Genomic DNA, 23,574 nt, shown 5'->3' with positions numbered 1-23,574 from the left:
ACTGCAATCATTTGGCCAATTACAGTCATCCAAAATTCCATGATCGTCACAGCCCTAGTGTTTGTGTACGTGTGTGTGTACGTACTGTGTATTGTGTGTGTGTACGTACCGTGTGTGCACGTACTGTGTACCGTGTGTGTGCACGTACTGTGTACCGTGTGTGTGCACGTACTGTGTACCGTGTGTGTGCACGTACTGTGTACCGTGTGTGTGCACGTACTGTGTACCGTGTGTGTGCACGTACTGTGTACTGTGTGTGTGCACGTACTGTGTGTGCACCCTTATCCTGAAGAGCAGGGCACAAACACTTCACCAGTTTCAGGGAGAAGGGTTTTGTCAGCACTCTCTCCCTCTCCCTCTCCCCCCCCCGGCTCCTCTACCTCTTCTATAAACTGGGCCCTTGGCTTCGCCTCCCTCTGTCTTTCTCTCCCTGTGGCCCCATTAGAAGCATCTGGCTGAGAGAGTCCCTATCTCTCAGCATCAGAAAATATCACTGCACAACCCACAGCAACACACACACACACACACAGCACATCGCAACACAAAGAACACCCCAAAAGAGATATATACAAGCTTTTCCTATCTCCATCTCCACCCCTCTCTCGCTCTCATTCTGTCTCCCTCTCTCTACGGGCATCAGAATCCCCCTCTGTTATCTTCAGAGTCAGTAGCATTCGTTTGTCATAATAACACCTTTCTCCGGCTATTTTGGGACCATTGTGTTTGCAATGAACTGACAAAGGAACGACAGACCAGAGCTGAGAGGAGAAACATGCCCACGGACGGAAAGAGAGAAAATGGAAGGAAGTGTTAGAGGAGAGAATGGAGGTAGAACTAGAGGGAGGGATTTATTTGAACTTGGTTACTTTTTAACCTCAACTGTGTTGATTAGCCAAATAGTCATGTCTCCTTCCATTACACTTTTTACTGAAAGCAGCCAACTCTCAGCACAGATATCAGCACTTAGACTTATGTTCCCATTGAGCAGTTGTTGTTCCATAGGTTCTGCACTGACCTCCATTAGCAAGGTCTCATCAATAGAGAGTAACACACCGCTGAGGACTTCTGTCAGAGATCTTGCTGCCCTACATTCTGAGATCTCACACATTGAGGAGTGCACTTTCTTGTGGGTCATTCAGTAGGCTGCTTGACCATTTAGAAAGCTGATTCTCAGAGCCCTTATTCAGAGTCATGTGACGAGATGGGAGTGGCAATAAATTGATAGGTCGGATTACTCAATAATGCGAAAACAACTGTTTCGCAATTATGACACACACAAAATCAACTGTTACACACAAACACACTCAAGACTCTTAAATGCAGAGCCACCTTACACAATCCAAGAAACATAGGTCTAAAGCCACAGAGACAGACACAGTTAGCATCTAGGCCTATCCACACCATTCCCACAGTGTTCTCTGCATGCCCACTAACACTGAGCTTTCAAATACTTCACTTTCAGAGTGACTCACTGCCTGAGGCTAAGTAGACTAAACACCCACACGGAAACGAGAATTAAAGAAAGTAGGACCCAGAGTGAAAGAGAGGGGGGGACGATGAAATACACTAGATAAAGAGGAGAGAGATGCCTTGAGATGACGATCAGAGACCCCGAGAGAGATGACGATCAGAGACCCCGAGAGAGTTGACGATCAGAGACCCCGAGAGAGATGACGATCAGAGACCCCGAGAGAGATGACGATCAGAGACCCCGAGAGAGATGACGAGAAAGACAAGGAAAAGAGGGCAAGACTAGGGAAAGAAAGAAGAGAGAAAGACGGTACAACAGAAAGAGAAAGAGGGATATAGAGACAGAAAGACAGGGGATTGGTTGTGAGAGGAAGTGATGAATTGTAAAAACAGGCTCTTCAGGCTTAATCAGTGTTTATCTAATCTAATGTATACCAGGGAGAGACGCAAGCTATGGTACAGCCAATCAGTGTTTATCTAACATAATTTATACCAGGGAGAGACAAGATCAGTAACATCCCAGGGAGGGAGCAGTGACCGGGAGGTTAAACAACACTTGGCTATCATGCCCAGACAGCACACTGGTCTGAATGTGAGAAACACAAGAGACACTTATCCATAGCCAGCACAACTCTGCTTAGCTATGGAGTCTGACTGACTGTTGGTCCAGGGGGAGCAGCCAATGAGTGTCTATGAATACAAAGTATTGTGCCACACTACGCTGCTCTGTAACTCCCCCTGGATGACATTTGGGAAGGTGTCAGTCTGTCTGTGTTCCTCCTCCTAACGCAGACACAAACAGAACACTAAACCCACACATGCACAAGCCTGGGTGTAAACGCAACACTAAACCCACACATGCACAAGGCTGGGTGTAAACAACACTAAACCCACAAATGCACAAGGCTGGGTGTAAACGCAACACTAAACCCACACATGCACAAGGCTGGGTGTAAACGCAACACTAAACCCACACATGCACAAGGCTGGGTGTAAACGCAACACTAAACCCACACATGCACAAGGCTGGGTGTAAACAACACTAAACCCACACATGCACAAGGCTGGGTGTAAACAACACTAAACCCACACATGCACAAGGCTGGGTGTAAACGCGACACTAAACCCACACATGCACAAGGCTGGGTGTAAACGCGACACTAAACCCACACATGCACAAGGCTGGGTGTAAACGCGACACTAAACCCACACATGCACAAGGCTGGGTGTAAACAACACTAAACCCACACATGCACAAGGCTGGGTGCTTGAGTGGAGGAAGAATGCATGCAGTTCCATTTGGCAAATCTGACCATAATTCTATCCTGCTGATTCCTGCTTACATGCAAAAACTCGAAAACAGGAAGTACCAGTGACGAGCTCAATACGGAAGTGGTCCGATGAAGCGGACGCTATGCTAAAGTAATGTTTCGCTAGCACAGACTGGAATATGTTCCGGGATTCATCCGATGACATTGAGCAGTTTACCACATCAGTCACCGGCTTCCTTAATAAGTGCATCGATGACATTGTACCCACAGTGACCGTACATATCCTAACCAGAAGCCATGGATTACAGGCAACATCCACATCGGGCTAAAGGCTAGAGCTGCTGCTTTCAAGGAGGGGGACACTAACCCGGACGCTTATAATAAATCATGCTACGCCATCCGACGAACCATTAAACAAGCAAAGCGACAACACAGGACTAAGACCGACTCTAACTACACCGGCTCTGACGCTGTGGCAGGGCTTGCCAACTATGACAGATTAAAAGGGAAGCCCAGCCATGAGCTGCCCAATGACACAAGCCTACCAGATGAACTGAGAGCCTTTTATGCTCGCTTTGAGGCAGGAAACACTGAACCATGCATGAGAACACCAGCTGTTCCGGATGACTGCATGATCACGCTCTCCATGCTGATGTGAGTAAGACCTTTAAACAGGTTAACATTCAGAAGGCCGCAGAACCAGACAGATTACCAGGGCGTATACTCAAGAGCATGCGTTGACCAGCTGGCAAGCGTCTTCACTGACATTTTCAACCTCTCCCTGACCCAGTCTGTAATACCTACATGTTTCAAGCAGACCACCATAGTCCCTGTGCCCAAGAACACCAAAGTAACCTGTCTAAATTACTATCTCCCCATAGTACTCACATCAAAACCATTATCCCAGACACCCTGGACCCACTCCAATTTGCATACCGTCCCAACAGATCCACAGATGACGCAATCTCTATTGCACTCCACACTGCTCTTTCCCACTTGGACAAAAGAACCACCTACATGAGAATGCTGTTCATTGACTACAGCTCAGCATTCAACACCATAGTGCCCTCAAAGCTCATCACTAAGCTAAGGACCCTGGAACTGAACACTTCCATCTGAAACTGTATCCTGAACTTCTTGACGAAACCCCCCCAGGTGGTGAGGGTAGGCAACAACACGCTGACCCTCCTCTACTCCCTGTTCACACACGACTGCGATCTGCGCACGACTCCAACACCATCATTAAGTTTTCCGACAACACGAATGTGGTAGGCATGATCACTGACAACGATGAAACAGCCTATAGTGAGGAGGTCAGAGACCTGGCAGTGTGGTGCCAGGATAACCTCTCCCTCAGTGTCAGCAAGACAAAAGGAGCTGATCGTGGACTATAGGAAACAGAGGGCTGAGCATGCCCCCATTCACATCGACAGGGCTGAAGTGGAGTGGGTTGAGAGCCTCAAGTTCCTAGGTGTCCACATTACTAAGGATCTATCATAGTCCAAACACACCAACATGAAGAGGCCACAACAACGCCTCTTCCCCCTCAGGAGGCTGAAAAGATTTGGCATGGGGCCCTCAGATCCTCAGTAAGTTCTACAGCTCTACCATTGAGAGCATCTCGACTGGCTGCATCACCGCTTGGTATGGCAACTGCTTGGCATACAACAGTTTACACCCAAAAACGATTTAATAAAATAAGGCTTTAACAAAATGTGGAAAAGGTCAAGGGGTATGAATACTTTCCAAAAGCCATTGCTCATTGTGCATCTATTATTTCTCTATTTTCTTTCTCTCTGTATTGTTGGGAAGGGCCCGTAAGTAAGCATTTCACTTTTAGTCCACATCTGTTGTTTACGAAACATGTGACAAATAAATTTGAGTTTCACAATCCTTCCTCCAGTTTTAGGAATTAACGATGACAGACAGAAATGTTATATCATGCAGTGCATGATCGAGGCCTGTTCCTGGGTGTCTCTTGATCTCTTTTCGTTCTTTTAATTTGTGAGGATTTCAGATTTTTGGCTTCTGGCCAATAAAAAAAATGAAAAGCCTATAAATAAAACTGTTAACCGGCGAAAAAAATCTCTTTGCAAAACAAGGCTTTTTAGTAATTAATGGAAATACCAGTCGATGGAAAAACATTTGACCGTCATGCTTACCGGTCTATAGGTACATTTGCATAATTTTGTGGAATTAAAATTGTCATCTGTGTATTTCCGTCAGTCATGTATTTTATTTATCCAACACAACTAGTACACAAGCGCTCAGCTTACAGAGCCTACTTTGAGCGGGATTTATCCTGTAGCTCCTCAGCGGGTTGCTGCTGAAGTAAAACATGTGCTTTTATAAGCCAATACATTGCACAACTATTCTAAATGCAATCACCTATTAAAAACAGTTTTGGAGCAAGATTAAAAAGAGCTACTATTTTTATTTCTCAACTGGTAATTGAAGCAAGCCTATCATTCACCATTCAAGTGCAGGCAACAGGCTATCAGCGCGTGACCTACAACTTTACAATGTGAGCTGGAGGCTGTACTCATTCTGAAAATATACTTTAAAATGTTTGAAACCTTGAATGTTTTATTTCATGTTATGAGGCAGATCTTACCTTGCTTCAAAGTAGCCTATAGGCTTATTCCAACATTGGAAATGTAGAGGCAATTAAATAGGCGGCTTGTGAGTTAAGTTTGGGGAAGCATATCATTTATCCTACCATTTCTACTGTCTGAGTGCCAGTTGATTTTAATATGCATATTTTCGTGGAACAGTTTAATTTCAATAATAATGTTTTAGTTTCTCAAAATCATTGTCACATGGTTAATCATAACAATCTGAATTAAAATGATAAAAACCTCAAAGTTGAAAGTCAACTAATGTGAGATCACCAGCCTCTGCCTTATGGACACATTGATACACCGTGATTCATTGGCGGTGTAATGGGAATTTTTATGTTTGTGCTTAGTATAACTAATTTCTGTGTTCATGCAAGTGGCTGACTGTACAAATCCCCTATCAGTAGCTGCAATTTGGCAGTACGCCCAGACATTGTTTTGAGAACAAGAAAGATATTTCAGTTTCAAGGTCTCAGCTTAGAGAGGAGAAGCCTCGTGAGGTTTTGGTCTGTCACATGTTACGAACCAGTATTGGTCGGTCACATGAATGAAACAAAACGGTAATGATTAATTAATTATGCAAATAACATGTCTGTGTATAGCCGTATAAGAACACTGCTGGGTCTGCCCAGAGAAAGCTCCTGATTGACATGTGTACTATGGTGCATTGAGTTGGTTGGAACCTCTCCAGCACGCTGACAATAAACAATGATTCATTTAAGATCGACTTCCGAGTGTCCCTGTGTACGAAAATTTCCACGACAGGGGCTAAAGAAATGAGCGCATGGAACTCATAGCCTATAGGCCAATGCAGCAGTAGGCCTATAACTTCCATTGCTCTTTCACACTGAGGATTGGTGGTTATCGAGGGGGAGATTGTTGGAAAGATTTTCCAAATAGCTTACTGTGAGGAACTATAGTTCATATATTATAATTCACAATGGATGTTAAAAAAACACTTGCCTACATTTCTGCACAGCAGACCGGATACTTCTATGCGTGCTCAGGCGCACACGCTCCCTCAACATTATCAGGACAGAGAAACCAGACACATGCTCGGGTGTGCACGCTCCCTCAACATTATCAGGACAGAGAAACCAGACACATGCTTGGGTGCGCACGCTCCCTCAACATTACCAGGACAGAGAAACCAGACACATGCTTGGGTGCGCACGCTCCCTCAACATTACCAGGACAGAGAAACCAGACACATGCTCATTGCTCACATGGAGCACTCCAACATTTTACAAATCTCATAAATTATGGTTATGAAATAAACCAAAACTTGTTTCTCACAAATGTAGCAGGTCGTGAACTCTGCAAACATTTCCACTCCAAGATTTAGAACAGTAAATTACTATAATTAATACTAGGGCTGTTGCGGTGACCATATTACCGTCATGACTGCAGTCAGATTCCATGTGACCGTTGAGTCACGGTAATCTCCTTTTATGCACTCTGGACATGCCTTTGTAGTACCCAACCTGCTAACAAAAAAATCAGGTCCTAATGGCCTGGTCCTCAGGGTTCTATTGTCCCTCTAACCCAGGGGTGGTCAATTCCAGTCCTCGAGGGCCTGATTGGGGTCACAGTTTTGCCCCAGCCCCAGTTAACAAACCTGACTCCAATAATCACCTAATGATGATCTGCAATTTAGAATACAATTTGATTAATCAGCTGTGTTTGCTAGGGATGGAGAAAAATAAAAAAAAATCAGGCCCCTGAGGACTGGAGTTGCCCACCCCTGGTCTAACCACTGACATCAATGGAAATACAATCCAAAATCACATCAAAACACTTATCATCATAACAGTAGGCCTATCATATTTTTAAAACTCACCTCACTGTGATGATCAATTTGAAGAAAGTTTAACAGCAGGTTGAAACAGTGTAAAACATGGTTGTTGTAGATGTTGTTTCAAAGACTAATGCAACGAAATGGACAGCGCTTCCTAAAGGTGATGATTCATTCAAAACAGCAATATGCATATTAGAGCTGATGCATAGGCTTATGAGCCCAAGCCCAACATTTTTTTTTGGGGGGGGGGAATTAAAATGATGATTGTGCCGTTATACAATATATAGCCTACCGCATATTACGTATTTGAGTAATCGCTATTGAGTGTGAACTGTTATTACGCATACTGGATGGACTGGTTACCATATGCTACACTCCAAAATGTCTATCCATGAGTCGAGGAGAGAACGTATAGCCCTATGCGATGCTGCTGGTTTGTGCAGGGCTGCTTACAGTTTGCCTACAATTACTGAATTTGTATTTTCAATAACCTAGTAATAGGGCATTTTTTCTATTGTCATAACTGAGTGGCATTACCTTCAGCTATACAGAAAATCTCACCACCATACGTGTCCATCTCCTCCCTCTCCCCGCAGACGGGCTGTCAACAGTTTAGCGAAATATGTTTTGTTGCATAAACATGTTGCTATTGATGTTCCCGTACAGATTTCACTTGGTTTCCCAAATGAAGCACTGGGTAGCTGCAGGAACAGGGTTGGAGAGCCCATGGCATACAGAGTTTGGGCGGAATATCACCTGCCTGGCAGCGAGAGTATGATCCTCAAACAGGAATATCACCTGCCTGGCAGCGAGAGTATGCTCCTCAAACAGGATTATCACCTGTCTGGCAGCGAGAGTATGCTCCTCAAACAGGAATATCACCTGTCTGGTAGCGAGAGCATGCTCCTCAAACAGGAATATCACCTGTCTGGCAGCGAGAGCATGCTCCTCAAACAGGAATATCACCTGTCTGGCAGCGAGAGCATGCTCCTCAAACAGGAATATCACCTGTCTGTCAGCGAGAGTATGCTCCTCAAACAGGAATATCACCTGTCTGGCAGCGAGAGCATGCTCCTCAAACAGGAATATCACCTGTCTGGCAGCGAGAGCATGCTCCTCAAACAGGAATATCACCTGTCTGGCAGCGAGTGCATGCTCCTCAAACAGGAATATCACCTGTCTGGCAGCGAGAGTATGCTCCTCAAACAGGAATATCACCTGTCTGGCAGCGAGAGCATGCTCCTCAAACAGGAATATAACCTGTCTGGCAGCGAGTGCATGCTCCTCAAACAGGAATATCACCTGTCTGGCAGCGAGTGCATGCTCCTCAAACAGGAATATCACCTGCCTGGCAGCGAGAGTATGCTCCTCAAACAGGAATATCACCTGCCTGGCAGCGAGAGTATGCTCCTCAAACAGGAACATCACCTGTCAGACAGCGAGAGCATGCTCCTCAAACAGGAATATCACCTGTCTGGCAGCGAGAGCATGCTCCTCAAACAGGAATATCACCTGTCTGGCAGCGAGAGTATGCTCCTCAAACAGGAATATCACCTGTCTGGCAGCGAGAGTATGCTCCTCAAACAGTGGTTGATGTGGAGTGAAATAAGTGTTATTCAATGTATTTCTCAGCTGCACATATTAAGCTCATGCTATAAAACCCAAGTAGCCTACAAAACGGTGTAAACAGATGACAGGTATTTTTCCCTTTGTCCCTGTTCCTGTCCATTTGATAAATGGGCCATTCTAAATCTAAACTAATTTTACATATTAGTAAAAGACCAGATTACATTGAGAATAGTCTGATGTGTGAAAATATGATCACTTGATGAGAGAACAACTGTGCAGCCTGAGGCAAGGAACACAGAGCAAAAGCTTTTTTTTCTTCTACTTTCTCAAATCATCAATAGCCTTTAGTTGCACCATGCAGCCCAGTGGTTAGAGCGTTGGGCCAGCGAGTAACCGAAAGGTTGCTGGATGGAATCCCTAAACTGACAAGGTAAAAAAAAATCTGTTGTTCTGCCCCTGAACAAGGAAGTTAACCCACTGTTCCCCGGTAGGCCGTCATTGTAAATAAGAATTTGTTCTTAAACTGATTTGCCAAGTTAAATAAAGGAAAGATAAACAGCCTAATCACAAGCCTTGGTCTAGAATTGATCTAAAGGCCACACTTATTTACACTCTGCAGATAACAAACCCCAGATAGGAGCCAGATGTCTGATAGGATGTATAAATGAGGCATCCCTTTAGAAAATGTCACTAAGCACCAAATATGGTTCAATGCGAAAAGATTGAAGAAACAGGATGAAAAAGAAAATCCAGTTGGTTTCTTATCAACAAACTAGGACTACATTTTTAGTGCACAAGTGCGTGTACATTTTATTCTAATCGATAACTAGGCGGGTCGAACTGGGGAATTATTGACTGTCGATTTACTGTCAAAATACACGAGCAAGAGGATCGATCTTGTACTCAGCTCGCTAGTTGGTTGGGTTGCATGCAAAACTCAACGGCTGTGGATTTGCATAGCTTTACTGTATCTGGCTTCGATACCTGCTATCATCAGACATCCGGATGATATGATTCTCATGGAAAGCCATGTCCAACTGTGACAGTGTAGGGCTGGTTGCCATATATAACCCGTACACATAATAGCCCCCTTCTATGTAGCAGTCTGTGTCAGTATCCTAACGTCCAGGTTTGAAGATTAAGCTTCATAGCCAGCCAACAAAACAACTCATATTTAGAGTGTCTGTCTGTCACTGCATTAAGTCCTTCATAGCTCAGTTGGTAGAGCATGGCGAATGTAACGCCAGGGTAGTGGGACCGATTCCCAGGACAACACATATGTAAAATGTAAGCGTCTGCTAAATGGCATAGCTAGCTATATAGTTAGAAAATGTGTTCCTAGCGGTTAGCTTGAGAGCTTGCTGTCCATCAACCAGTCATAACAAATAGCTGTCAAAAACGTTAGCTGGCTAGCCAACTGTAAATTCTTGAATTACAGAAATCGAGTGGTAGCACACCATAGCTGCTGACAAACGAGTTTGCTTACTTACCTTTGCCATTTTGCCAGGATGTGTACCAAGACAGGCTGAGAAACGACGTGAAGAAAATTATCGCAGTCGCAACCGTTCCATTTCTGAGCCTCATCTCATTTCAGCGATTCTCTCCACGAAGCGTGGGGACCCGAGGGTGCCGTGCCTCTCGCCTTCTGCCTTCGGGGTTGTCAGTCCAGGCGGAGGCGCGTTATTACGGTTGCCCAACCCGGGTAGTACCGGAGGACGTTGGAAGGAAGCGAGGAGGTTTGAGAAGCTAGCTAACTGGAAAGGGGAATGGACGTCTCTCTCTTTCTCTGTCCCTCCTGTCTGCCGTGACGAGTCCTCAGCGTCGTCTCCGTGAGTGACTGATGATCTCTCCTCTCGCTCTGTGGTTGATGATGATTTCTCCCTCGCTCTCTCGCTTGAGGGTGGTAAATCACGAGGCAGCTCTTCCTTTTTTAAATGTGAGCATGGTCGGGCGGTGCGATTATTCCCCTCCACTCACTGCACAAAGTGATTTGGATAACTGAAAGATCCTGAACAGAAGTGTTGACACGGCTCCTTAATCTTCTGCACTCGGATGATTCTGGGGATGGCAAGAGCAAACCGAATCAACTAGTTTGACAAGAGAACATCTGCATGAATTAGATTTTTATTTTCAGCCGATCAAAGTTGGCAAGCAGCAACCACTGACGTGCTGATGTAAGTTAGAAGGTAGCAAAACAAGTAACTAGCTAGCTGACACATTCAGCAGATGGAGGGTAGAGGAGGATAGTCTTTGCTGGGAACCAGCCCAAGCCCAAGATGTGGATGTGCTTCTTCATAGACCTTAGCGTAGCTAGTTATCATATCCCCTCGCAAGATAAGGTTAAAGAGATTCATTAAAATATTTAACTACACTAGTGGCTGGCAGGCTACATATAGCTAGCTTCACAGTTGGATAACTGTCTTCTGATTAGACTCCCACGCTGGCTGCTTAGCAAGCTAGCTAGCTATACTGCTGCACAGCACACACACAACAGGCTCGCTCGCGACATGTTCCGTTGTATCTTCTTCAGCATAACATTTGCTAGTTTGACAGCAGGTTCCGACCCTACTGTTATGCTTGTTTACACTGAGCTGCACTGGGGTCAGAACGCAATCATGAAACACTACCACAATGCAGGGGTTGGGTCTTTGCATGTAAAAAAATATAAGTGTCATATAAGTGTCAAATAAGCTTGTTGACCAATCAGGATCTGAATATGACTGTACATTGTATAATAATGTAACACATTCATACATTTTTTATGTAGATATTACACATTGATTACAGTCACTTATATATAATGTCACTGCGATTCCCCCGAGACCTATGCTATGATGCTGGTAAAGTTGTCTCGCGCACCTACCACAGGAGGCAGACACACTTCCCCAAGCTCTGGGACAGTGCTGATCAGAAAAAAAGCTAGCTAGCTGATGGATCCAAACAATGTTCTCCCACAAAAAAAACATAGCAAAACAACATCTATATAGCTAGGTGTCATCATCTGAAATAACCCTAATTTATAAGACAGTTTTTGTATTTGGTTGATGATGGTCATACCTGGTCTGGTCAAGCTACACAAGCCACATGAAGATAGCTAGCTGCTTATAATGTTAGCTTGGGGAAACAGGGATAGGTAGCTGGCTATCCTGTTAGTTTGTTATCTAGCAAGCTAGTTATTTTCATAAATTGAAGTTTGACTTCAGTAGAACAACCATTGGTTGCCTAGCTAATACTTAATCACATGTATTTTTTTTTTTTGTTGCAGTTTCTGGTCATTGTTTTCAGTCTGGTTGCATTGGTGTTAGCTAGCTACCAAGCTAAAGCTAGCTAGCTAGTTACCCCAGAAGTTGATAATAACATTTGTATCAAAGATATTTGTGACTGTCATACTGCAAACCGAAGTCAACGTAGTAGGGAGACAGCCTACCTCAAGTTTCTAAACTGTCATTAATGTTGACAAAATGCTTGATTATTACTCTGTATTTTAACTAACTAGGAGGAATCAGGTGCAACTGCTTGGGATGTGGCTGGCAGGCAGAAGCATCAGGATCCCCATCCTTTCTCCCTACCTCTGCAATGGTTGCATGTCTGGGAGAAGGCTAACATGTTTGATCCTGCTCCTTCAGACGTTTTTCCATTCGGTCGAACAAATAATGCCTTACCAACAAGGTATTGTAAACACGTTGTGGCCGATGTTTGTGCTTGTTTGCAGACTTTTTGTTTTTATTTTTTTTGACAGCTTTGACAGTGCTACTGACTGTAGTGGTGGCGCTTGGCTTGTGTGTGCAATTCAGCACACACAACATTCTACAATAGAATGTTATTAGCGGTGGCTACTGCTAACTAGCATGAGTACAGAAAGGGCAGTTTTCTGGCTAAACTTGCAGTATTTCAATCTTCTTGATGTATCAGTGTGGATAAAGGTCAAATTTGGAGTACAGTGGCAAATCCCAGTTAGCAATGAGTACTTGGGAGGCCGGCGTCCCGCCACAGAGGCCGTGCGGTAACTTTAAAAAATATATATCCCTCTTTTTCCAAAACAACAAGATTAGTTTTTTTTTGCCGAAATGAGACTGTAAGAGATGAGTTGTTTTTGAGGGTTGGTTAATCCGTTTAGGGAATCAGACACTCCCAGGATTATCAGAAGCGGGTCTGGGTCAATTGAAGTCTCCAGAACTTCAGAGAGGATCCTAAAAATTCCACACCAGTAACCATACAAGCTAGAGCATAGGGCAAAGCAGTGGAGTAGTGTACCCTGTGCAGCCTGACATTTATCACACATAGGGGATGTATCAGGAAATATCCTATGCAGTTTGGTTTTGGAATAGTGTAATCTGTGTAATACCTTGAATTGTATGAGACGATGTCTGGAGTTAATGGAGCAGGTGTGGATATACTCCAAGCTATCTTCCCAGTCTGCCACCGAAATGTCAGTCCCTAGTTCTTCCTCCCATTTTGCCTTAATGGCATCTGTAGAAGGTGTGCTAACAGATTGAAAAGCATCATATAAACGAGATATCAGTTTGTCTGAGGTGGGGGATGTTTTTATGCATCCGTCAAACATGGAAGGCTTAGCATTCCCAAATGTTGGGAGGTGTTTTCTAACAGTCTCTGATTTGTAGGTATCTGAAAAAGTTACTTCTGGGAAGATTATAAATTTCCCTCAGCAACTCAAAAGAAGTGGGTTTTAATTTGCTTCCAGATTCGGACTGTGCTATGTATAATAGGATTGTTACGATAAAGTGACCTCTCCAGATTGACAGGCGACAAAATCACAGCACCAATAGAGAAGGGGTGACACTCCTCCCGCTCCATACTAAGCCAGCTGGGTGACGGACGTGCGTCATCCAGCAAAAACGTAACAGCGCGGAGGTTAGCGGCCCAGTAATAAAATATAAAATTTGGGAGAGACAATCCTCCTTCCATTTTGGATTTGCAGAGGTGTTTTTTACCTATCCTGTTTATTCAACCTTTATTTAACTAGGCAAGTCAGTTAAGAACAAATTCTTATTTACCATGACGGCCTACCCCGGCCAAACCCTAACCCGGGCGACGCTGGGCTAATTGTGCACCGCCCTATGGGACACCCAATTAGGGTTGCAAAGGGTCGGAAACCTTCCGGTAAATTTCCTGAATTATTCCGGAAAATTTCCATGGGAAGTTAAGCCCTGGAATTCGGGGAACTTTGCTTAAATTCATTTTAAAAATGTAGCTTGACAGTGAACCTTTTTTGTGGGATACACATAAGGCAATTATAGGTCTTGTGGCATATTTTGTTTAAACCCTCGGCATGCACAGTGCACTCTTCCATCACATGTACAGCGGATTCTCAAGATCTTGCACACTAATGAGATGCTATTGAGCCCACACTACTACACTGTCTGAGCCAACGACTACATGCTTTCTGGTAAGTTTTGATTAAAATGCTGGGTGGGGTGAATATATTTTACATGACATACATTATTTTTTGTTAACTAGTAAATAGTAGCTTACAGCAAAGTGTGTTTAAATCGTTTCTAACTTGTTAACACTTTCTGCTATTTATTTTTTGCTGCCATGTGGGTTTTAGCTTGCTTGAGCCTGCTAACTGAGGAGTGTTAATTCACCTGTTTCCATACATGTTTCATTTTAAAACATTTATCTTACAAAGGAGTTGTTTAATCTAACTGCTTAACTGCAGCTAATGTAGAAGGAAAGCTGTGCACATTTGCAAATACTGTGCCAAATCATATGTGAAGAATGCAACAATGATGCAGAATCATCTGGCCAAGTGCATAAAGTTCCCTCAGAGCTCACAACAAGCAACCTCTGACAAAAGTCCCTATAATTCTATTTGAGGTGAAAATTATGACTCAGACACCGTATCGATAGCAACAGCTCATGGTCCTCCAAAGTTTTTTTACACAATGGAGGAATGTAGTCAGAGAAATGCTGATGAATGTCTTGCTCGAGCTGTGTATGCAACTGGTTCACCTCTGATGCTCAAAGACCATGTGTATTGGAAGAGATTTCTGAATGTTCTTTGCCTAGCATACACCCATCTAACCAGACATGCTTTATCTACTCATTTGCTGGATGCAGAGTTCAAGTGAAGGTCAAGCAAATCAGAGAGAAAGCAGTCTGTATTGCAATCATCTCTGATGGGTGGTCGAATGTTTGTGGGCAAGGAATAATTAACTACATCATCTCCACCCCTCAACCAGTATTCTACAAGAGCACAGACACAAGGGACAACAGTCACACCGGTCACTATATTGCAGATGAGCTGAAGGCAGTCATCATTGACCTTGGACCACAGAAGGTATTTGCACTGGTGACAGGCAATGCTGCGAACATGAAGGCTGCTTGGTCTAAAGTGGAGGAGTCCTACCCCCACATCACACCCATTGGCTGTGCTGCTCATGCATTGAATCTGCTCCTCAAGGACATCATGGCACTGAAAACCATGAAAACCAACCACTCTACAAGAGAGCCAAGGAAATGATTAGGTATGTGAAGGGTCATCAAGTTATAGCAGCAATCTACCTCACCAAGCAAAGTGAAAAGAATAAGAGCACCACATTGAAGCTGCCCAGCAACACCCGTTGGGGTGGTGTTGTCATTATGTTTGACAGTCTCCTGGAGGGGAAGGAGTCTCTCCAAGAAATGGCCATATCACAGTCTGCCGATATGGACACCCCCATCAAGAGGATCATCCTGGATGATGTATTTTGGGAGAGTGGTAAGTAGCCTGAAACCTATAGCAGTAGCCATTGCACAGATTGAGGGAGGCAATGCCATCCTGTCTGATGTTCAGACTCTGCTTGCAGATGTAAGAGAAGAAATCCATACTGCCCTGCCCACTTCACTGTTGCTCCAAGCAGAGGAAACTGCAGTTCTGAAATACATCAAAAAGCGTGAAAACTTATGCCTGAAGCCCATACACGCTGCAGCGTACATGTTGGCAAGAGCATCCTGTCTGGTGCAGAGATCAACAAGGCCTATGGTGTCATCACTACCATGTCTCGCCACCTTGGCCTGGATGAGTGCAAGGTTCTTGGCAGTCTGGCGAAGTACACTTCCAAGCAAGGGCTTTGGGATGGAGATGCCATATGGCAGTTGTGCCAACATATCTCATCAGCCACCTGGTGGAAGGGACATCAGCCGCCTCAGAGCGCAACTGGTCCTTGTTTGGGAACATACACACCAAAGCACGCAACAGGCTGACCAAGACATAGGTTGAAAAATTGGTAGCCATCCTGGCATTTTGAGCATGACAATAAGCCATCCTCAACAAGGTTGGAAAGTGACAGTGAAGATGAGGCCTCAGAATCTGATGTTCAAGAGGTGGACATTGAGGAGGTCCAGGGAGAAGACATGGAAGCCTGAGAGGAAGACAACCAAAGCTTTAGTTTCTAGACTATCATTTTACATATTCCCTTTCTTTTGTTGCTCAGTGAAATCATCCCATGTGAAAAGTCAACTCATTTAATTAAAGTTCAATTCATAACTAAATAGTTTTTTTTTTATTTCTATTGGAAGGATTTAATCATTTGCAATTATGCCTACTTATGATAAGGTAAAAGATTTATGTGCATATATTTCCATTAATTCCCACGGAAAGTTTCCACTGAATATTCCCCAAAATGTGCAACCCTACTCCCAATCACGGCCGGTTGTGATACAGCCTGGAATCGAACCAGGGTCTGTAGTGATGCCTCTAGCACTGAGATGCAGTGCCGTAGACCGCTGCGCCACTCTGGAGCCCGCTCTCTTCAGCACCAAAATCCCAAAATACTGTTTGACAAATTAACAAATACATTGACAACAAAATTAGAAATACTGTATGCAGTTTGCACTTCCTCAGGACTGAATCAGTCCAGTATTTATTTACCAAAGACTATAATTGTTTTAATAATGTGTAGCCGGTTAAACTCAACTCCATGATATGACGGAGTTGAGCCGCGACTAGTGTGGACAGACTGGAAACACGAGATTTCAGCAACCAAAGAATAGAACCGCAAGTGCAACCAAAATACTTTCTGAAAAGCAGTTAATACAGAAAAAGGCATTTTGATCGGTGCATAATTAGGAGCATACCTACATTGACAGTGGTCCAATTATTTTAAAAATGAAAAATCAGAACACTTTATCAACTTTCGGCTACTGCATCAATAACCGCGATTGAAAGACTGGGAAAACATGTCCATTATTTGACCTAAGCATAAAATAGAAATGTGACTTGACACAACTCAAGATCAGAGTCAATCTATTGTCCACCAGACATGAGCCTGTTTTAGGTAGGTTTTTGGTTTGTCATTGTCTAGCTGTTGGACAGAAGATTATGTGAAAAGGCTTTGTGGTAGCATTGGATAAACATCTGCAAAGCAAGTAAATCATTCTGTACATTTAACAATCTCCAGTGTCTGCTTATAGGCATCTATATCTACGTCTGTATATTCACATTCTGAAGAAGCTTTCCCTTGAACTGGATGACATAGGGGGACATCTTACATTTGTTGTTACTTCTGCATGATCCATGGTAAGACCACACTCTGCCTAGAGAAGGTCTAAACTCTCTTCATGTTTCCCATCTCACTTCCAAATATTCCAGAACTAGAGCTTCTAGAGCAGGGCTATTCAACTCTTACCCTACGAGGTCCGCAGCCTGTTGGTTTTCTGTTCCAGCTGAGAACTAAATGCACCCACCTGGTATCCCTGGTCTAAATCAGTCCCTGATTAGAGGGCAACAATGAAACACAGTGGAACTGGCATCTAGGTCTAGAGTTGAGTTTGAAGGTTCTAGAGCCTCCCATTATGTTGTGTTTGTGGTGATGAATGTGATGACAGCTGCTGTGCCATACAGGGAAGCTAACACCCAGTCTTGTATTGGTAACGTGTGTTGTATCTGACACGGTGTAGTAGATTTCATATACATTGTGGATGAAGTTCCTCTCAGTAGGGTGTGGCTTTGAAGTAGTCTTCCAGGGGGATGAGTGACACCCCTCCGACCCAATCCTGGAGCCAGACCTGGGTCAGCTGCAGCTTCATAAAGAACCAGTTGTGTCCCACTGGCCATTTCTTCATCACAGGGTGTCTGGAGGGAGAGGACGAGCAAGAGCATTATACTCACTAAACACGCAGACAGGTATGCTAAGTACAAAGGCTCACACACATTGCACATATGTAGAGACAATTGGACAGACACTCAAAACATGTTCAGGGAGGATGAGCAATTAGTGTGCCATGCGCACACACCTGGAGAACATGGCCTCCTTGGCAAACTCCACCTCCTCTGGGTCCACCTCCACCATCTTGCCTGTCAGAGTCAGTCCTCAGGATCATACATCTGCTGCCTGGGGAGACATAACATAATGTTGAACCATAACACAGACATACACGCAGCAAGCATTAATGTGCCACTTCAATGTAGTACTGGATGGGGACCCAAGAGCTCCTGAGTGGTGCAGAGGTCAAAGGCTCTGCATTTCAGTGCTAGAGGTGTCACTACAGACCCTGGTTCGATCCCGGGTTGTATCACAACCCAGTACACACTCTGTTCTACCTGCAGGAGTCTCCCTCTGCATCTGAGAAAGTGAGAGAGGCGAATGGGAAGCTTCTCAGGTCTGCTACAGTGTTGTCCATCAGGGTGACGTAGAAATAGAGGACTCCTGTACTGTTGTCCTTTGGGCCATCACTGACTGAGAAGATATTCCCAAAAGGAAGGCCCTTTATCTGTGGACACAAAATATTGTAATACACAGGCTATACATGGCTGTTATTTGAACACAACACATGATAGTACATGTTGAGTGATAATGTGCTTCATGGAGCAATTGTAATGTAGTATTGTACCAGGTCTTGAGTGGAGATGGTGGCGAGATGTCCTCAGTCGCTGTAGTGGGCCATGTATCTGACCGTCCTCGCCGTCTCCTGGTGTGGTGGAGGTGACGGGGTACTGGCGGGCGCTGTCATCTCCTCCATCCGATAGGAGAACACCCTGGACGCAGAGGACACGGGCGCTGCATCCTTGGTTTTCGATTTGACGCTTTCTTTGGGCTTCTCCGCACTATCTTGTAACACCGAGTGCGGATATGCCGGTTTCCAAAGCCCGCTGTTGTCCACTAGCACAACGGGGCGGCCTCCTCCTCGGACACGGCGTCGTTGGACGCGACAGCCCAAGAGTTCCTAAGAGTGTAGCTCTCACAAAGGCACAGTGTCGCGGCAAATAACACCAGGGAAAGATGGTATGGCTTCATAAAACTTTGAGAAGTTGTCTGTGTTTAGTGAATCATGTATGTGTGTTTTCGTAATGTAAGCAGAGAGCAATAGGCAGAGCCACTAGTTACACAAGGGGGTAGACAAGAATTGCCACAGCGCCACCCCTTGGTACAGCACGTAATGACCGGGTGAATGTTGCCCTCCTTTCCTCATTTACATTTTCTGACGTTCTGATATTCTCCCAGGCCAGACTAGTCATACATGCTGCTTTAAATGTGGTTTGACTCATTTTATATTTCTGTGCCGCTTTCTGTCTTTGAATAACCAAAATAGTTTTGAAATTAAATGCTTAAATAATAATTTGGTGGGTGATTATATTTGTCCTGTTGGAAATGTGTTTTTGCATATCCCGACTCCCCCTGGGACATCTTTGGGGAGTGGGATCACGGACAGGGTACTTTTAATGCTCTGTTTGTATAGTCAGCAAAAATACAATGACAGACAACTGTCTTATTGACAGAAAACACACCGAGACATCAACATTTATTACAGACAACTACTGTATCATAGAAATCATTTATTTCTGATGAAGCATTCGTAGATAATTCAAATAATATTATTTCCATCTCCAACATAAGCCCAGACTTTGGGAAAAAAATATGTTTGGATCAAAACTCCAAACATAAGAATTTATTGACAGGAAACCAATCAGCTTCATAGTTATCCCATACAAGAAACATGAAATACAAACATTGTTTTGCAAACACAGCACATCTGTACATTCAAGGGAAGCATGTTTTGCCAATAGCGGTTGCTTCCAAGGTCAATTAAATTCCACTTCAATGAACTTAACATCTCCTTCAGTCTCTCTACATTCCCATCACTACCATTGTGGATGTTTCTCTCCCTCTGTCTCTCACAACTTACAATGGAGCTCTTGTCCAGAGCAATTAGCAATAAGTGCATTCAAATAAGGAACTCCCCCTTCTCTCTTTTTATCTCTCTATATTTACAGTACATATCCCCCCGACGCTCCCCCTCTTTCATTCTTTCTTTCTCATTCTTTCTTTCTCTTTCTTTCTCATTCTATCAGTCCATGGTCTTGTCATTCCAGGCCATTGACTTCCTCTTGGCCAGTTCCATCCAAGATGGCTGACCCCCGCTGTCAGAAATGGTCTGCAAGGGGGATGATGACGAAGGTGATGATGGAGACAATGAAGTTGGCATGTTTTTCCTCAGCCATTTGTCGTCTCGGTCTGCAAGTCTGCCTGCCACTATGGCTGGGCTCGATTCTAAGAGGGGGACACATAGAGAGGCTGTTATGATGACCATAGAAATTAATAGGACACTATCTTAATGGTTACTATAACATATAATTCAGTCATTATTTTAACCCATCCTATGTATTTAACATCGCTCTACCTGGCCTCCTGTCGAGTTTGGCATCTTTAGCGTCTCTGTGAGTAGTTGTGGCTTTGGGAGGAGCAGCCAATTCAGCCGTGGGCTGAGACTCAGGTGTGGTCCTGGTTCTCCTGAGCTCTACCTGTATTGGGGAGGAGTGAGAGTGAACTGAAACTCTATTTGATTAACACCTCTGTTCTCAGATGATGTGTGAGAGAAAGCAGGGATGTTACCTTGCTTCCAGCAGGAGGGGTCCACTCTGCCCGTTTCTCCAGAAAGGCTGCCGTCCCTCCCACAGTCAATGGCCTGTCCCGGTCTACCCTCTTCTCTGTTGACACAGCCGCCCCCTCACTATTCCTCTGGTCGCCAGGGACCTTCTCACCTCTCACTAGGAGTTGGACTGGGGTTGTTGTTGGAGCTAAGGCTGGTTTGGGCTGGGGGATAGGGTTGAGACCTTGTGCGCTCCAAGGGGGCTGGCTGGGTGTGGAGCGTGGGCTTGACGAGAGGGTAGATGGGGACGGTGGCTGAGTGGAAGTTGCACCCATTGGGGCGATCCGTAGTGTTATTTGGGCTTGGGTCTGTGGAGTGGAGCACAGGGTGGGCTGGTTTGCTCGCCGGCTGGACTGTGGGGTCACCTGAGACACGGAGCGTTGTGTAGACTGGGCTAGAGGTTGAGTAGCGATTGGTTGTGCTGCTCGAGTGTTGATTTGGTTGGACGTCTGTGTTGATGGTTTTGAGTTCTGTGTTGATTGTTGTGTCATTGTTTGTGGTTGTGTTGCGTTCTGTGTCTGTGGTGTTTTGGTGGTCTGCAGGTGTTTGGTGGTCTGTGTCACTGGTAGCTTTGTGGTCTGAGCCTGTGGTGGCGTTGTGGTCTGTGTCACTGGTAGTTTTATGGTCTGTGTGGGGGCTTGTGCTACTGTCTGTGGTGGTTGCACTGCATTCTGTGACTGCAGTAGTTTAGCAGTCAGGGGTTGCATTGTGGTCTGAGCCTGTGGTGGCATTGTCGTTTGTGGTTCTGTTGCATTCTGTCTCTGAGTTTGCATCACAATCCTAGCCAGTGCCGGTGTGTGTGGTTGCGTTGTGGTCTGAGCCTGCGGTTGAGTTGGGGACTGCATGCCGGTGAACTCTCTGGGCAAACTGCTGGTGAAGAGCTGCTGGAGGCCCCTGGTCTTCCCCCATGCCATGCTCATCCACGATACGGCAGCCTGGGGTGCCGCCTGGGGGGCAGTCGGGGGGTTCTGAGGGGCTGAGGTGGTAGCCTGGGCTTCTATGGGTAGGACAGGGAGGGTTTGGTCCTCTTCAGGTGTAGCTGGGGTGGTTTGGGCCTCTTTGATGAGAGGCGAGGGGGTAGGCTGGGCGGGGGTTGCTGTATCTGAGGGAGGAAACTGGGTTAGACACATTCACATGATGAAACAACACTGGTGGTGTTTTAATGAACACAGTAACAGTCTATCATTCCAGTGTAGCCTGTCATTCTTATTCTAGTGCAGCATATCTCCTTCATTGGTTAACTGCCCTGATAACATAGAGATTGTATATTCTGTAGAAGTGTAGCTGGGGACAAAGTCCAGCACTGACATCCCTATCCAGTAAACGCATGACTTACAGTATATTATGTGTATCATTTACCCACATGGCTGATGATTCATACATTTCAGAGAGTGGGTCTCACCTGCTTCTCTGAGGGAGCCAGCTCTTCCCCTGGATGAATACAGTGTTGTGGGGGCATCCCAGTTGTTTGTATAGAGCTTTTTGGGCATGGAGTTAGCCCTGGTTGGAGGGGTGTCCCGAAGCCCCTCAAGCCCGGTGGGTTTTGAGGTGGGAGTATAAGGGGCAAGAAGGAGAGCGCCCACCTCCGCACTGTGACGCTTTATCTTGAGATCTGATTGGCTGGTGGTTGCCTCCGCCTGTACCCTCGGAGAGAGAGAGATGGAGCGAAGGTTCACGCCAAATGCAATTTTCCCATCTACCTCTGTCTCCTCCTTTGCTTCCACTGCATCCTCCACTCCCTCACCGCTCTCCTCCTCCACCTCCTCCCCTTCTGAGACTTTCCCCCCCATATCGATGGCAGTCAACACCTCTTCTTTGGGCTTGTCCCTCTCCCGCCTGCCCCTCTGCTGCTCCTGCCCCCTCTGGCTGGCGTTTGAGGGGGTCAACTTTACCTCTGTCCCCTCCTCCCTCCCCTCCCTCTTCTCCCCATCCCCAGCCTGCTCCACTACTACCAAGAAACCACCACTTCCCATCCTGGGTGTTTCTCGCCCCTTGGCTGAGTTGATGGAGAACAGGAAGGGCCTGGAGCCTGGCTTCGGAGCTCCTTCAGTGGACATTGGCTCTGCCTGACATGTGTCCTCCTGGCCTGCAGGTGGCTGTGTGGTACTCTGACCACCAGCCCTAGCCTCTGTCTTGCTCCTCAGAGAGGACGTTCTGAGAGTCACCACTGAGGTCAGGCTAGCTGTGGGCCTGGCAGAAAGGAGTGGTTCGTCTTTGGGGCTACCCTCGGTGCTGGGGGTAGAATTCGGTACCCCACTCTTGCTCAGGACGTCCCTCTTGGTTTGGGATGGGTCTGGGGGCTTGGGGGCTCCCAGGGACTGTTTCAGGGACTGTTGTTGTGGAGTGTATCTCAGGTCCTGCACTGTGGTCACAGATGAGGGCTGTGGCTGTTTAGCTCCAGGTAGCTGGCGGGTCACAGGGGAGACAACTGGAACCCCAGGATGGGGCTGCTCCTGTGGGGAGGGCTTGCAGGGGTGAGTGGGTTTTTTGGGGGACCCCTCAGCCTCTGTGGAACTCGACTTTAGGGGTGTCAGCTCTGGGGGTGCAGTGGGGGTGGTCGACCCCCCTTGTTGCGCCTTTGGGATCAGGGTAGAGTGACAGCGTAAATGTGTTCTCCTCCCGGTAATGGCAGGCCCTTCCTCTTCTTCGGTCAACGGTTGGTCAAAGTTGTTGAGACTCTCTGAGCGTGGTCTCGACTCAGTCTGGAGATAGAGAGAGAACGAGACAGATTCTGTCAGACCTGGGCCCTGACAGTAAATCTCAGTAAGACAAGATTAATGGTGTTCCAAAAAAGGTCCAGTTGCCAAGACCATGAATACAAATTCCATCTAGATACCGTTGCCCTAGAGCACACAAAAAACTATACATACCTCAGCCTAAACATCAGCGTGACAGGTAACTTCCACAAAGCTGTGAACGATCTGAGAGACCACTGTGACTGACCCAAAATTAAGGAAATATTTGACTGTGCAGACTC

At 45.5% G+C, this 23,574-nt stretch overlaps 1 protein-coding gene and 1 pseudogene across 4 annotated transcripts in view; both read right to left on the bottom strand.

Moving 5' to 3' along the window:
* The window catches only part of LOC120058494 (alpha-1,3-mannosyl-glycoprotein 4-beta-N-acetylglucosaminyltransferase A-like), an 86,824-nt gene extending 76,067 nt beyond the window's left edge, over positions 1-10,757 (bottom strand). For 2 of the 4 annotated variants that reach the window (XM_039007198.1, XM_039007199.1), the window contains exon 1: positions 10,217-10,757. In XM_039007198.1, coding sequence (XP_038863126.1) covers positions 10,217-10,310 — 94 coding nt within the window. In that variant the 5' untranslated portion in view covers positions 10,311-10,757. The remainder of the gene's footprint in view (positions 1-10,216) is intronic. The other 2 variants (XM_039007200.1, XM_039007201.1) reach the window with 2 other exon arrangements.
* Positions 10,758-17,660: 6,903 nt separating this feature from the next.
* Positions 17,661-18,964, bottom strand: LOC120058022 (annotated as a pseudogene).
* Between the last annotated feature and the right edge of the window lie 4,610 nt (positions 18,965-23,574).

Source organism: Salvelinus namaycush, chromosome 13 (genome assembly GCF_016432855.1).
Source record: "Salvelinus namaycush isolate Seneca chromosome 13, SaNama_1.0, whole genome shotgun sequence".
NCBI lineage: Eukaryota > Metazoa > Chordata > Actinopteri > Salmoniformes > Salmonidae > Salvelinus > Salvelinus namaycush.
Note: the sequence above shows the minus strand (reverse complement) of the source record. Positions and strands in the feature narration are given on the sequence as shown.